At 44.2% G+C, this 13,948-nt stretch overlaps 1 protein-coding gene across 5 annotated transcripts in view; it reads right to left on the bottom strand.

Annotated features, from left to right (window-relative positions):
• Positions 1–2,098: 2,098 nt before the first annotated feature.
• BLM (BLM RecQ like helicase) overlaps positions 2,099–13,948 on the bottom strand; it is a 144,378-nt gene continuing 132,528 nt past the window's right edge. For 4 of the 5 annotated variants that reach the window (XM_085896579.1, XM_085896578.1, XM_085896581.1 and 1 more), the window contains 4 exons: positions 4,890–5,094; positions 4,585–4,698; positions 3,171–3,375; positions 2,099–3,057 (listed from right to left, as the gene is read on the bottom strand). In XM_085896579.1, the coding sequence (XP_085752705.1) occupies positions 2,904–3,057; positions 3,171–3,375; positions 4,585–4,698; positions 4,890–5,094 (678 nt within the window). In that variant the 3' untranslated portion in view covers positions 2,099–2,903. Of the gene's footprint in view, positions 3,058–3,170; positions 3,376–4,584; positions 4,699–4,889; positions 5,095–12,329; positions 12,385–13,948 lie in introns of those variants that run through there. The other variant, XM_085896583.1, reaches the window with a different exon arrangement.

Genomic DNA, 13,948 nt, shown 5'->3' on the forward strand with positions numbered 1-13,948 from the left:
GTGAAAAGGCTGAATGCTTAAACTCGGTGTTCTGCAACCGATTCTGCAACCGATCCAAACGGCATCAGCCCACGTGTCCAAAAAACCTGCTCCTCTGCTCTTGCTCATCCTCACTCTGTTCTATTCACCCTCTCATTTGCTCAAGCTCATCTGCCTGGAAATCAGCAAACAATACTGCCCTGCATAAAAAAGGTGCAAAAACAGATCCCTGCAACTGCAGACCAATCAGCCTTCTCCCAATCATCAGCAAGGCTATGGAATCCATCATCGCTTCAGACATCAAATCCTTCCTCTTTTCCAATGGCTTGATTTCCGATCATCAATTTGGTTACAGACCAGGTCACTCTTCCCTGGATATACTGCTTCTGCTCTCCCAACAATGGATGGAGGTCCTCAATGCCGGACATGAAATCAGAGTCATATCCCGAGACATATCGCGTACTTTTGACACGGTCTGGCACCCTGCCCTGCTCAACAAACTCTCTTCCTATGGTATCCAAGGCCATCTCCACTCATGGCTCGCAGACTTCCTCTCCTGTCGCAGTGAACGTGTGGCCCTAAATGGAGTTCTTTCATCCCCTCTTCCTGTCCAGACTGGAGTTCCTCAAGGCAGCATTCTGGGCCCTGTTCTTTTTCTGGTTTTCATCAATGATCTCTCCGACTCTCTGGAAAATCCTCTTTATCTCTTTGCTGATGACTCCACCCTCTGCCGTACCATCGGTCATCCCTCAGACCGGCAAGCAGCAGCTTCTTCGCTCACTGTAGATCTGGGTAAAATCTCAAACTGGTCCAACACGTGGAACATGTCCTTCAATCCAGACAAATCTCACACTCTCACTTTGTCTCTCTGAAAGGACCGTTTGGAAACCGCCCCATCCACTTTCTCAACAATCCTCTGTAAGAAGTCCTTTCTTTCGAGCTTCTGGGTCTCACCATCTGCCATGATTTTTCCTGGGAAAGCCACATTTCCAACCTGGTCTCTAAAGCCAGTCGCCGACTGGGAATCCTCTGTCATGCAAAGTCCTTCCTCGGCCCACCTGAGCTCCTGACCACATACAAAGCTTTCGTCCGCAGCCTGATGGAGTACTGCTCTCCACTCTGGGCTGGTGCTCCTGCCTCCTACCTTTTTCGGCTTCACGCTGTGGAAACAAAGGCATTTAGGATCATTGGTATCTCCTGTGATGAGGCTGAGTCTTTGGGCATCTCACTCTTTCATCGCAAGCAAGTCAGTGGTCTTTCTGTCTTCTGCAGTCTCCTCTCTGGTCTCGCCCCCCACGCTCTGTCTGGGATTTGTCCCCACCATATTTCCGCAGGGTGCTAAAGGTCTGCCAACAACACCCTTCTGGTAAAACTCCCAAAATCAATGCTCACTTTCACTCTTTCATTCCTCTTTTCCCCCACCTTTGGAATAAACTCCCACACTCTCTTCAATCCCATTCTTCCCTCCAGGCCTTCAAAACAGCCGTTCACCACCACCTCTTATATTCCCCCATCAAAATCCTCGATCTTTTCTACCCCGGTTAATCCACCCCAAACCCACCTCCTTCAATTTCCCTGCCTTCCTTCCTGAACGTCCCTGTAATGTCCATCTTGTATACCTCGTGTTCCCTGCCCCATCCCTCTCCCTTCTTCAGATCTCCATTCCCCACTGTTTTGTCCTACCCTCTCCCGCCCCTCTCGTCTCATGCCCCCCTTGCTGTGCGTTGTGTTCGCTCACATATGAGCCTCGACAAGGTATACAAAAATAAATAAATAACTTAATTTTCAAAAAGTTATATTCAGATGAAACAGTGGTGGTTTAGATATACTATCAGCCAATTGATTGAAAAATTAATTATTTTCGATTATCATTTATTTTAAATTCTGCAATTAATCAATCAATTATTGTACACCGCTCCCTCCCAATTCCGACTCCATGTGTTACAAGGTGGCATCGCTTGGCGCCGAAGGTGCCCCAGTGATGTCGCGTGCTGGAGGATTGTTATTTATTTGGCACGGGGGCGGTCTACTTGGAATGTGGCAATCGGCAAGAGGTGGTGATTGTTATTGCAGATTAATGATCAAGTATAACAAAGCCAATAATCCCACAAACCATCCCTCATGATAACACCATAACATTTATTCTCATTTCGATAAAAAAAAAGAAAAAGAAATTAACATGCTGTAAACAAGGCCACTTTAAGGAATGTCGAGGTAAATGCATTAATTGGGGTAAATTAGATTCCGGCTCTGTATGTATGGTGACAATTAAAAGCAAGGCATCCCGAGTCAGGGAAATCAAAATAAAAAAGGAAAAATACAGCTTTGCACACGTCCCAGCCAGGGAGCTCAACAATGCAGCTCTCCGATTGCTTTGCCAGATCATCAAAAGTGGCGACCTCAGCTCAGAGGTCCTGCGAGACGACAAAACCGCAACGAGTCGGTGCAAACCAAATTATGGTTAAAATCTTCCAGGTTCAACAAAATTTGTGGAAAAGCAGACGAACTGTGTACCCCGAACAACTTTGGTCATTCAATTAGTGTTAATATGTCACGCGCTGCAAGTCAGTCAGCTCGGCAAATTATGAACATTCCCAAGTGAGTTTCACAAAATCTGAGTCCGACATACGATTGGCCTTAAAATTACTCCCAAGTTCACTTGTTGGGCGATGCCGTTAACCAGGTTACCAAGGTTTTTCTGGGGCTCAATCCTGCAGTGTTAACACATACAGTCATTCTGATTTTTGGAAGTCGAGACAACTCCCCCCTCATCCCCCCCCTCCTCATTGAAATAACTTAAAGAAATGTGAATATTATGGAATATAGCAACTCATATATTATTTAAATATACATTTTGAATTAAAGGATGATGAGGAAGTGAAGCAAGTGCAATTTACTGAGGGATGAGGAAGAGGGGGTTCATCCTAATGCTTGAGTAATCTACGGGGTGTGGGTGCAGAGAGAATTCCAAGTCCATTTTGACCTTCTTTGTAACCTTTGGTTGTGCCTCGTGGACCACGTCCTCTGTGCCCTTGACCACGTCCTCTATGCCCTTGACCACGTCGTGCAGACTGAGACCTAATATGGTAAGTGAGGGATAATCAGAACGAGGTAGACAGACAGAATACCCTACACAGTCAAACCATGTGAAGTTTTTATGTGAAAAAAACTTCAGTTGAGAGAAGTCCTACCAGGTTGTGCCATTTCCCCTTCCAGTCGCTTTCTTCTTCCATCCTCTCGATGACCCACCTGCTCCACGGCCACGCCATCCGAAGCTCATCCTTCTTCGCTTGGCACTGGGCTGAACAGAGGCCTGAAAGTATTCAGATGTGTTTTCTCGGCCTTGGGGACTGCGCTGGCAGTCCAGCCAGCCATTGTTCTCTTCCTGTGGTGGTTCTGAAAATCGAGAGACATTTATGTTCCTTTAATTGCAAATAAGAAGTAATAAAACTATCCCTTTTTTTGCCTGGTTGAGGAAGTTCAGCAAAAGTTAAATGTTTCAAAAATGAAAAACCAAGACTCATGGGAGAGCTAAGCAGCAGGTGGAGGCTCAGATAGGTATGGAGGGAAAACACAGCAACATGAACAGTCAGGCATACTTAATTTGATGAGTAGTGGTCAGCAGAAATAGGGGCAGGGGTGAGCAAGAACAGAAGGGCTCAGGGGTGAGTATGGGATCAAGCTTGAGGTGGCAGTCCACTGTAGTCAACACTGGAGAAGAATGCCATGAGAACAGATACATACAGAGTTGATTACACAGACAAGGAAGAGAACTGGAGGGGAAATAATGGAGGACAGCATATGACAAGGTACGTGGTTCTTGAGGAAGACCGGGAAGTTGATGTGTGGAAGACCGGGAGAGGGTCTGGGTCCAGCTAGGTAGGCAATGGGGGAAGAGGGGTGGGACCCTTCATTTTTGTGTCAATGCCTTCACACTTTTATCTTTGAACGAATGCTCCAAACTTGGGCCAAAGTTTGATTGTGATGAACATGTAACGGGCCCCACTTTGAAATCCGCCATTAAAAACTGGGGAGGCCCAAGATGATCCTGATTACTTAAGTCACCAAAGGTGGAGGGAAGTTACGGTTTCACCCCTATCTGTCTGTCTGTCCTGTGAGCACGATATCTCAAAAGGTTATGGATGGATTTGGATGAAACTTGGTGGGCAAGTTGGGTGTGTGACGAGGACGAATTGATTAGATTTGGTGAAGATCAGGATCCAGAGTCGAGAATTTTTTTTAAAGTGATTCTTCGCCATTGAGAGATAGGGCCAAAAAAGATAAATAGCATGATATCTCAAAAGGTTATGGGCATATTCAGATGAAGCTTGGTGGATGAGTGGGTTAGGTGACCAAAACAAGCAGATTAGATTTTAGTTCAGTTTCAGATGCAAAACTGGTCTTTCAATGGGATACAAAACGTAAAGTGTTCAGCCTGGTGGAGGTACGCACTCTCCTGAAATGCCGTTCTACTTATTTCTGTTTCATATCAAATGGAACTTAGCCCACCACCTCAATAGTGTTGAGAACGCACATTTTGGCCCATCTACAAGCTGTTAGGTATGTTGATGCACCCCTCCCAGGAATCATATCCACAAAAATTACCCAGGGGGATGAATTTTTGCAGAACGGGAAGCATGTACTCCCCGTACTTGGCAAGCTTGTCTTTTGTGACACCATCTACCTGCAATAGCGTTTTCTGGTCACATGATCTCAGCTCTGGGAACAAAACAAGAAAAAGAGAAACTTAACACAGCAACTGCCTGTCTGGGCAAGCAAGCTTATTTCAATTTTTGAAATAGCAAACAAATCATATCAATGCAAACATTACAAACATATATGCAACAAACTTAACAAAACACCCAAGGGATTCATCTACTGTAAAAAAAGGCTCAGCCTGCAGGACATACCCGAGAGTCGGCGTAGCGTAGACGTTGTAAATACATTGTAGTATTTGAGTCTGTGCTTCTCTCCAAGGCGTTTGCAGACTTCGAGCAGTTCGCAAAAGCACGCCTCGCTAACACTGCTGTTGATTACACTTCCACTGGCTGCAACGTTCTGTCCGGCACGGGACCGGCGCGAAGCGCTTGTGCTCTCGCCCTCCTCAAAGTCCACCTACACGCAGCAAACATGAGAATGCAAATAAACCAATCTTTTTCATTCGTATGCAGCACAAGCCTACAAGTTAGCATCATTGGCTGAGGTCACGGCTGTACCGCTGATAATGTCCTCTCTGCTGGTTGGGGCAGGAATTTAAAATTTGTTCATGGTGTCTTCCAGGCGAGCTATCACTGACAATAGCCATGGAGAGATACGAAGGAGTCAGGAACGTACTGTGCAATGAATGATTCTATTAAACAGATGACATCTGGTTTGTATGCCTGGTGTTGGCTTAATGGTTTGGGTGGTGGGCTTTGGATCCAAGGATCCTGAGTTCAAATCCCACTCACTATTGAATTAATACCAGGTGGGGTTGACTCTGCTTGTCATCTTTCCGAGGTTGGCAAACTGAGTACCAGCTTGCTGGTATCCTGCATCGGAGTGGCGATCCATCCAGGATTGTGCCCAATAGCCAAGGAGACTGCTTAGGCAGCACCAACGCTCTGCACAGAGTATGGTGTCAATGAATGGATGTATGGATCTGGTTTGTCAGCAGCCACCTGGATTGAGAGATCTGTCAGGTTGGAGTGGAAGCCACAGATTTTTGAGCTCCACACAGTGCAAGACAGGGGAGGAGGCACTGGGTGGGTGTGGGATTGAGGGGAGGAGTTGTGAGGAAGTGGATGAGATGGGCAGGCCAAGAGGGGCGGGAGACCGAAAAGAGGCGGGGGGGGGGTGTGGAGGGTTTGAGCGGAGAGCATTCATGGGGACAGGGTGGGGGGGATCTTGGAGAGGGTGGGGTGAGGGGTAAGCCTGGGGGGGATTGGTGTCTGCCTGTCCACTTGTCTGACCTTGATGTATTCGGTGATTACTCAATCCAATCTCAACCAAACAAACCAGAGGACGGGGGGGGGGGCGGCTAGGGGTAAGGGTTCGATGATGAAGGTGTAGCAACTTAATTTGCCCCCTCCTCCAGGAGGTTTTCCGCCTTGGACAAACAACGTGCGAAGGTGTATAGATAGCTTATCTTGGCATTTTGTGGGGCACAACAACCAGAAGTAAAAATTATTATAACGACTGATTAATCAATCCTGTCCGATGATGATGGCATAATGATACTGATAATAATATTAATGTTATTACAAAATAATATCAGTAATTACTACAAATGCCACTTATAACTGTGTAGTTATGCCAGGTACCGAACGATGCCTGTTCTGACGACGATGTCATCCCACACTACCCGTGGCAATGACAATGCCAACCTATTTCATTATTTTTTTTAATCAAACTATATTTCTCATGGCTCGTCGATCGAAAGAACTGCCACTTACAACTGTGAGTAATGAATTTCTACATGGGCATTTACAAAATTGCGAGCCATGAGGAATATAGCTCGTTAAGCATGACATTACAGTAAATCATCAAATATCGTGGATTTCGACCAATCGCGGGCAACCTGTTCCAATTTCGTTACCGTAGGATTTCATTTCGACCAATCGCGGTTTTTGAGCCGAGACGACTCAATGTTTGTGTCCCATGCATGAACGATTACCTCCCATTAGCAGCCTTGTGTTTCTTGTGCACTATTTTGAATGAGGAAGAATGTAAAGCGATGGACAAAGTTCGTCGTACCAAAAGGCAGAGAAAGGTCATGACGTTGGGTGAAAATTTTGAGTTGTTAGATCGGTTGGCTCGAGGAGAAAATGCGGCATCGGTACGGTCCACCATTACGGGGTCAATGATTGTAAGTAGAACCTTCCCCATTGTACTCTTCCTCATTCCAAACCTTCATTTTTCAACTCTGAATTCAAACCTTATTCCCAAACCCTTAACTTCCGACACCCCGATTCGAACCCCCATTCTCAAACAACACGTTTTCATGCACAGCTCATGAAACAAATCGAGGCGAAGGGATTTATGACAGAGGAGGTTTTTAACACTGACGAGACACGATTATTCTGGAAGACTATGCCATCTCATTCGTATCTTGCTCTCCAAGTAGGGAAGACCAAGTTCAAGGTCAGGTGATTTAAGGATCGTGTGACCCTTCTCCATTGTGGGTGGTGGCAATGTTGCAGGCGCCTTTGTCGGAGAGCTGCTGCTTTTCCGTTTGCTGAATCACTTTCCCCCTGTTCACCATTCCCCCCTCAAACAGCATCATCCCAAGTTCAGTCTTGTGTTTTCTCTTTACGGGAGACTACAGTGTGAGTATGTAATATGATTCGCCTCACCCACCATGCTGTTTTGTAATAAATTTAAAATGTAAAACTCTTGCGTTTTTGTTGAATTACCTCTGCCACCGAAGATGAAGGAGGTTATATTTTCACCCCTCTCTGTCTGTTTGTCTGTCTGTGCACGATATCTCAAAAAGTTGGGGACAGATTTGGGTGAAACTTGGTGGACAGGATGGGTGTGTGACTACGACAAATTGATTCGATTTTGAAGATCCGAATCTGGATCGGGATATGAGAATTATTTAATTTGTAAATTGATTCTTCACCATTGAGAGATTGGACTCAAAAACAATAATAGAGCATGATATTTTAAAAATGTATTGTGCCCGATATGTTTTCATGGCATTACGTGGCGGAGGTACGCGCTCTACCGAGTGCCCTTTTAATTTATACTGCATGTAGTGTATGTGTATATATACTGTATGTATGTATAGATATATACATATATATATTTATGTGTTTATTACCTCACCAAAAGGGAGGTTATTGCATTTGGGTACATGTGTCTGTCTGTCTGTTACTTGGCAAATATTTTTTGACAAGCATGTTGACCGCTTCAATTTGTTTGTCTCTCCACTCACCTTTAAATCGCCAACAGATCACAAGGCCGAAGGTCAACATAGATCGAATTTCTAAAAATGTCAATTTACATCCAATTGACTTGAAATTTGAACAGGATTTTCATATCAGCTCACTGAATACAACCACCAATTATTTTTGAGGTCAACATATGCCATAAGGTCAACAACTTAGGTGCAATTTATAAAATCCTCAATTTTCATCTGATCGACTTCAAATTTTAACAGGATCTGCATATCAGGTGAATGATTTCAACCACCAATTAAAAAAAATTTTTGAAAGCAAACGTTGGCAAACACACAATCAAAAACACCACTATACATTACCGTAGGATTTCCTTTCGACCAATCCTCACTTCCGGTTCTGGGTTTGCAGCAACGGCAGGTTCTCTCAGAAGTCTCTGCCGACTTTCTCATAGTTAAGTTTCCGGTTGTTATCTGTCCCGTTTTAACTGTTTATTTTCTCACCTTCATGTTTCTGTGTGTTCCTAGTTCAGTTTTCTTTCAAAAATCGTGCTATTTTGTGAGTTTTCTTCGACCTTGTCTTAAGGCCCTGTCACACCTTGACGTTTTAGCCAGCGTATAGCAAGGTATCAAAATGTATGCAAAACGCTGGCATGCGCTTAACTATTGATGTTTTTCCCCAGTTTTGGATGTATTCATAACGAGTTGGACGTATGCATAACGTATTAGTAACGTACACAGAATGTTTCAATCACATATAGATAACTTATACCAACGAATGCTGAGCGTGTTGTCGGCGTTCACAACCTATGCCCAACGATAGTGTAACTTACGCATAGCACGGCAGCATATCGCCAACGATCACGTGGTGTCGGCTATTCATAGGCTGCGGCTCGACGATTCAAATCATAATCGCATGAGACATCGAAGTGTGAAGCCGCTGTCACACCTTGACGTTTTAGCCAGCGTATGCCAATGTATGAAAAATTTGTCGAACCAAGCTGGCACATGTCGAATACGTTATGGGTAAGTTTTGTATACGTTAAGAGCACGCTGGCATACGTCGTCATACGCCGAGTACGTAGAGAAATTTTCAGCATGTTGAAAATTTCTCGACGTACTCCACGTATGACACACATTCCGCATACGCTGGCCATAAGTTGTAGGCATGTTACGCGATCGTTGACACACGTCGACACACGTTACTTGTAAGTTACTCATAAGTCGAAACACGTCGAGGTAATGGTTATCGTCAGTGTTCCAGACTCCCTGGTTTTTTTTTTTTTTCTTCGGTATGACGGTGATGTTGACACTTCGATTTCTAGTACGGTTATGATTTAAATTGTTGAGCGGCAGTCTATTAATTATATTATAACCACACTAGAAATCGAAGTGTCAACATCACCGTCATACCGAAGGAAAAAAAACAAACAAAAAAAAAAACCATGGAGTCTGGAACACTGACGCTAACCATTACCTTGACGCATTTCAACTTATGAGTAACTTACAAGTAACGTGTGTCAACGATCGCGTAACGTGCCTACAACACGTTACTCATAGGTTAGAAATAAGTTTCGGGTACGCTAAACATTACCACGACGTGTTTCGACTTATGAGTAACTTATAAGTAAAGGCCCAGTCACACCTTGACGTTTTAGCCAGCAATGGCAACGTATTAAAATGTATGTAAAACGCTGGCTTACGTTGAACTTTTGATGTTTTTTTTTTTAAAGATTCGGACATATTCATAACGACTTGGTCTTATGCACAACGTATTAGTAACGGACTTTGAACGTTTCATTGTGTTATAGATAACTTATACCAACGAATGCTGAACCTGTTGTCGGCCTTCACAACCTATGCCCAACGATAGTCTAACTTAGGCATAGCGCGCTGCAAGCATCGCCGACGATCACGTGGCGTAGGTTATGAAAAGGCTGCCGCACAACGATTCAAATCATAACCGCCGCAGAAATGAAAGTATCAACATCGCAGTCACACCTTGGCGATCTTGCCAGCATATGCCGACCTCTGAAAAATGCGTCTAAAACGCTGGCGCACGTCAAATACGGTATGGTTAAGTTTGGTATGCGTGAATAGAACGCTAAAGTACGCTATCATACATCATATTAAATGGAGTACGTCTTGTAATTTTAAACATGTTGAAAATTTTACGACGTACTTGCCATATGACACACGCTCCGCATGCGATGGGAATAAGTTGTACGCATGATATGCGATCGTTGATACACATCGACAGACGTTACATGAAAGGTGCTCATAAGTCGAAACACGTCAAGGTAATGGTTAGCGTCAGTGTTCCAGACTCCCGGTTTTTTTTTTTTTTCTTCGGTATGACGGTGTTCAGTGTACAGTGCGGTTATGATTTAAAAATCGTTGAGCGGCAGCCTATTAATTATATTATATTATAACCGCACTAGAAATCGAAGTGTCAAAATCACCATCATACCGAAGGAAGGAAGAAAATAAAAAATAAAAAAATTAAAACCACGGAGTCTGGAACACTGACACTAACCATTACCTTGATGTGTTTCGACTTATGAGCACCTTACAAGTAACGTGTGTCAACGATCGCGTAACGTGAGTACAACACGTTACTCATAGGTTAGAAATAAGTTTCGGGTACGCTAAACATTACCTCGACGTGTTTCGACTTATGAGTAACTTACAAGTAACGTGTGTCAACAATCGCGTGACGTGCCTACAACTTATGGCCAGCGTTATGTGGAACGTGTGTCATACGCTGGCATAAGTCTTAAAATTTCAAGCATGGAAAAGTTGAGGACAACCAAAAAGTACAACGTTTAAAGCCAGCGTATAACGACGTATGGCAGTGTTTTTCAGCGTGCTCTCAATGTTATCAAAACTTACCCAAAACGTATTTGACGTGTACCAGCGTTTTAGAAAAATTTTCCAAAATCGGCATCAGCTGGCTCAAACGTCAAGGTGTGACTGGGCCTTAACGTGCGTCGACGTGTGTCAACGATTGCGTAACGTGCCTACAACTTATGGCCAGCGTTATGCGCAATGTGTGAGTCACACCCTGGCATACATCGAAAAATTTCAAGCATGGAAAATTTGTCTAACAGCTCGGCGTACTACGACGTATGCCAGCGTTCTCTTACCGTATACAAACTTACCCAAAACGTATTCGACGTGTGCCAGTGTTTTAGCCAAATTTTTCATACGTCAGGCATACGCTGGCTAAATCGTCAAGGTGTGACAGGGACTTTACCGGGTTCCTTGAGGGCAACCCATCCTTCCCCTCTCGGTATACGATCATATATATTTGTATTTTCTCCCCATTACCTTCAATTCCTATTTTCCCCACTTTTTCAATGCACCCATCCCTCCCAACTAAACAGTGTTTCTTGTCTTAAATTTAAAAGACAAAAAATAAATAAATAACTACCTTTCTCCCTGCATACCCACGAGTCCCTATCCTTCTTCTTCCTCCTCCTGCCGGCACACCATCTTTCTTCTCCTTGAGCTGACCCATTCTCACCATTACCTTCACAATTTCTTCCGACAACCTTCCATTCCCGAATCTTACCTAATCTTCAAAAATCCATTGAAAAATAATCATCTTCCTTGTATCCTTTCTATCTACACACCTCCTGTAACCACGTGTCTCCCTCCATCCTCTTCCTGATACGTTTCATCGACCCAGCAGCTTCACTCTGCGTTTACAGTTCCAAATTCACCGTACACCGCCACAATTTTACTTCAACCTTTCCTTTTCCGAATCTTACGCAATCCTTATTTAAAATAAATAAATAAACTCACTTTTGATGATGCTCCTCCCGGGGCCACGTGCTTCTCCCGTAACCACGTGATTTGTTTCCACCCCCTGCGTTTACCGATCCAAATTCACCATTCACCTCATGGTTTTTTCTTCAACCTTTCCATTACCTAATCTGATGAAAACTCTCAAAAATAATAATAATAGCAATAATAAAAACAATCTATTATAATGCTTCATCTTCCTCTTTCACAAGTGTGGTTGTCATTACTGTATCATAATACACTACTCTTCTCCTATTTCAACAGACTGCTCCAAATTCGACCTTCCCTTCATACCTTGTCCAAAATAATCCAACTGTTACAGCGTTTCTTCTCTCCATTCTCTTAATTCACCTTTATTGCATCCATCAAGAAATGTCTTTAATCACATCTCTAACCTAAAAATTAAAATAAAATAAAAACAGTTTGCAATGAGTTAGCTTTCTACCAACCATTCTTTTTTTACAACTTCGGTGCCAACTCACCCCTCTCACCCCTCCCTGTCAAAGCAACCATCACACTCTTCTCCCTCCAAGCTTCCCTCTCACCTTTCTCTCTCAACTCTCCCCACTCACCCTTCTTCCACCATTCACTCCCTTCACTCACCCTTCTCAAAGTTTCCCCCCCCCTCACATCCACAAAGCACCTCTTTCCCCTGCCCTCTCACCTCCATCTCATCACTCCACTTCAATCCTCAACTACCTTCGGCCCCTCTCGTGGTGCTGGGGGAGAGTGGGGGAGGGGGGGGACACAAGAGCCTTTTCTCCTCATCCGGCACCCTCACCTTGCTATTCTCCTCCTTACCCCACCCCCCTCCTCCCTTGTCCTACCCTCCCATCGCCTGCACATAAAGCCTCCTCCCCTCCCTCTTCATTAACAGTGTGGACTTCAAATATCCGGGGCCTTCGCTCAAACCTTACAGATGTTTCCATACAGGTTGCCACGAACAAACCAGACATAATCTGCCTAACAGAAACTTCCCTCCCTCAAGACGCCTCTGACTCCCAAGTATCTCTCCCTGGTTACTCCCTCCTCCGGAATGACAGATCTGAGCCTCGTCCTGGTGGAAGAGTTGCTCTCTTCATCAAAGACTATTCCTCACTCTCCAAGCACTGCCCTCACTCCCCCACACCCCCAGAAATACCTCTGGCTATGGCTTCCCATCCACTCCCACCTCATGTTTTTTGTACACTGTACCATCCACCAAACAGAGATGACTCCATCTAGTGTAGTAGATAGTAGAAAAATCGTGCAAATGATTATACAAGCATCAAATTTGGCATTTCTGTTCTGCAGGGCTTTCTGATCAAATCTGCCTGATTGGCCATTTGAAAATCCAAATTTTGAAAAATTGAAAACAAAAAAAAAATACTTCAAAAAAATTTGAAGTCACAGCTGGCTGAAATTCTTGAAGTGCAAGTGAACATCCCAGACAGAGAACCAAGGGGAGATGCAGTCATCATTGATGGCTCAGCACTTATCAATGCCCTACCTCCACACACTTCAAAGATATTTGATGACTCTGCTAAAGAAGTCATCATCCCAAAGGTGGAATCCTATGGTGCCAGGTACGAGAGGGTGGACATAGTGTTTGATGTGTACAAGAAGTCAAGTCTGAAGTCCGAGGCAAGGTCGAAAAGGGGGCAAGGAATCAGAAGAAGAGTGACAGGAACCAGTAAGACCCCAAGTAACTGGAGAAGCTTTCTTCGAGATGACAGCAAGAAGACTGAGCTGTTTCACTTCCTTGTGGAAAAGATGTGTGAAGCACAGATGACAAGCATGGTCATTGTCACAAAAGGAGAAGATGCCATTAGCAACACAAGGAAGTCACTGGATGCTGTGTCTCCATGTTGTCATGAAGAAGCTGACACTCTAATATTTGTACACGCCAGGGATGCAACGACGGATGGTAGCAAGTCCATTATCATTAAGGCAAATGACACGGACGTACTAGTCATAGCAATATCTGTACTGCCATCCTTACAGGAACTAGGTCTTGAGAACATGTGGATTGCCTTTGGCCAAGGAGCCAAGGCACGATGGATTCCAGTCCATGAGGTAGTTTCTGCAATAGGGCCTGAGAAAGCCAGAGGGATCCCATACTTCATTCACTGGATGTGACGTCGTGTCTGCCTTCCGCGGTAAAGGGAAGAAAACTGCATGGCAGATTTGGAACGTCGTTGATGATGTTTCTGAAACATTCACCAATCTCAGCCAGCATCCAACATTGATTCGTGATCTTGACTTTTTTGAAGTTTTTTTTTTTCAAATTCTTCAAAATTTGGA

This window comes from Eptatretus burgeri, chromosome 9 (genome assembly GCF_056783735.1).
Source record: "Eptatretus burgeri isolate ZD-2024b chromosome 9, Ebu_testis_v1, whole genome shotgun sequence".
Classification (NCBI taxonomy): domain Eukaryota; kingdom Metazoa; phylum Chordata; class Myxini; order Myxiniformes; family Myxinidae; genus Eptatretus; species Eptatretus burgeri.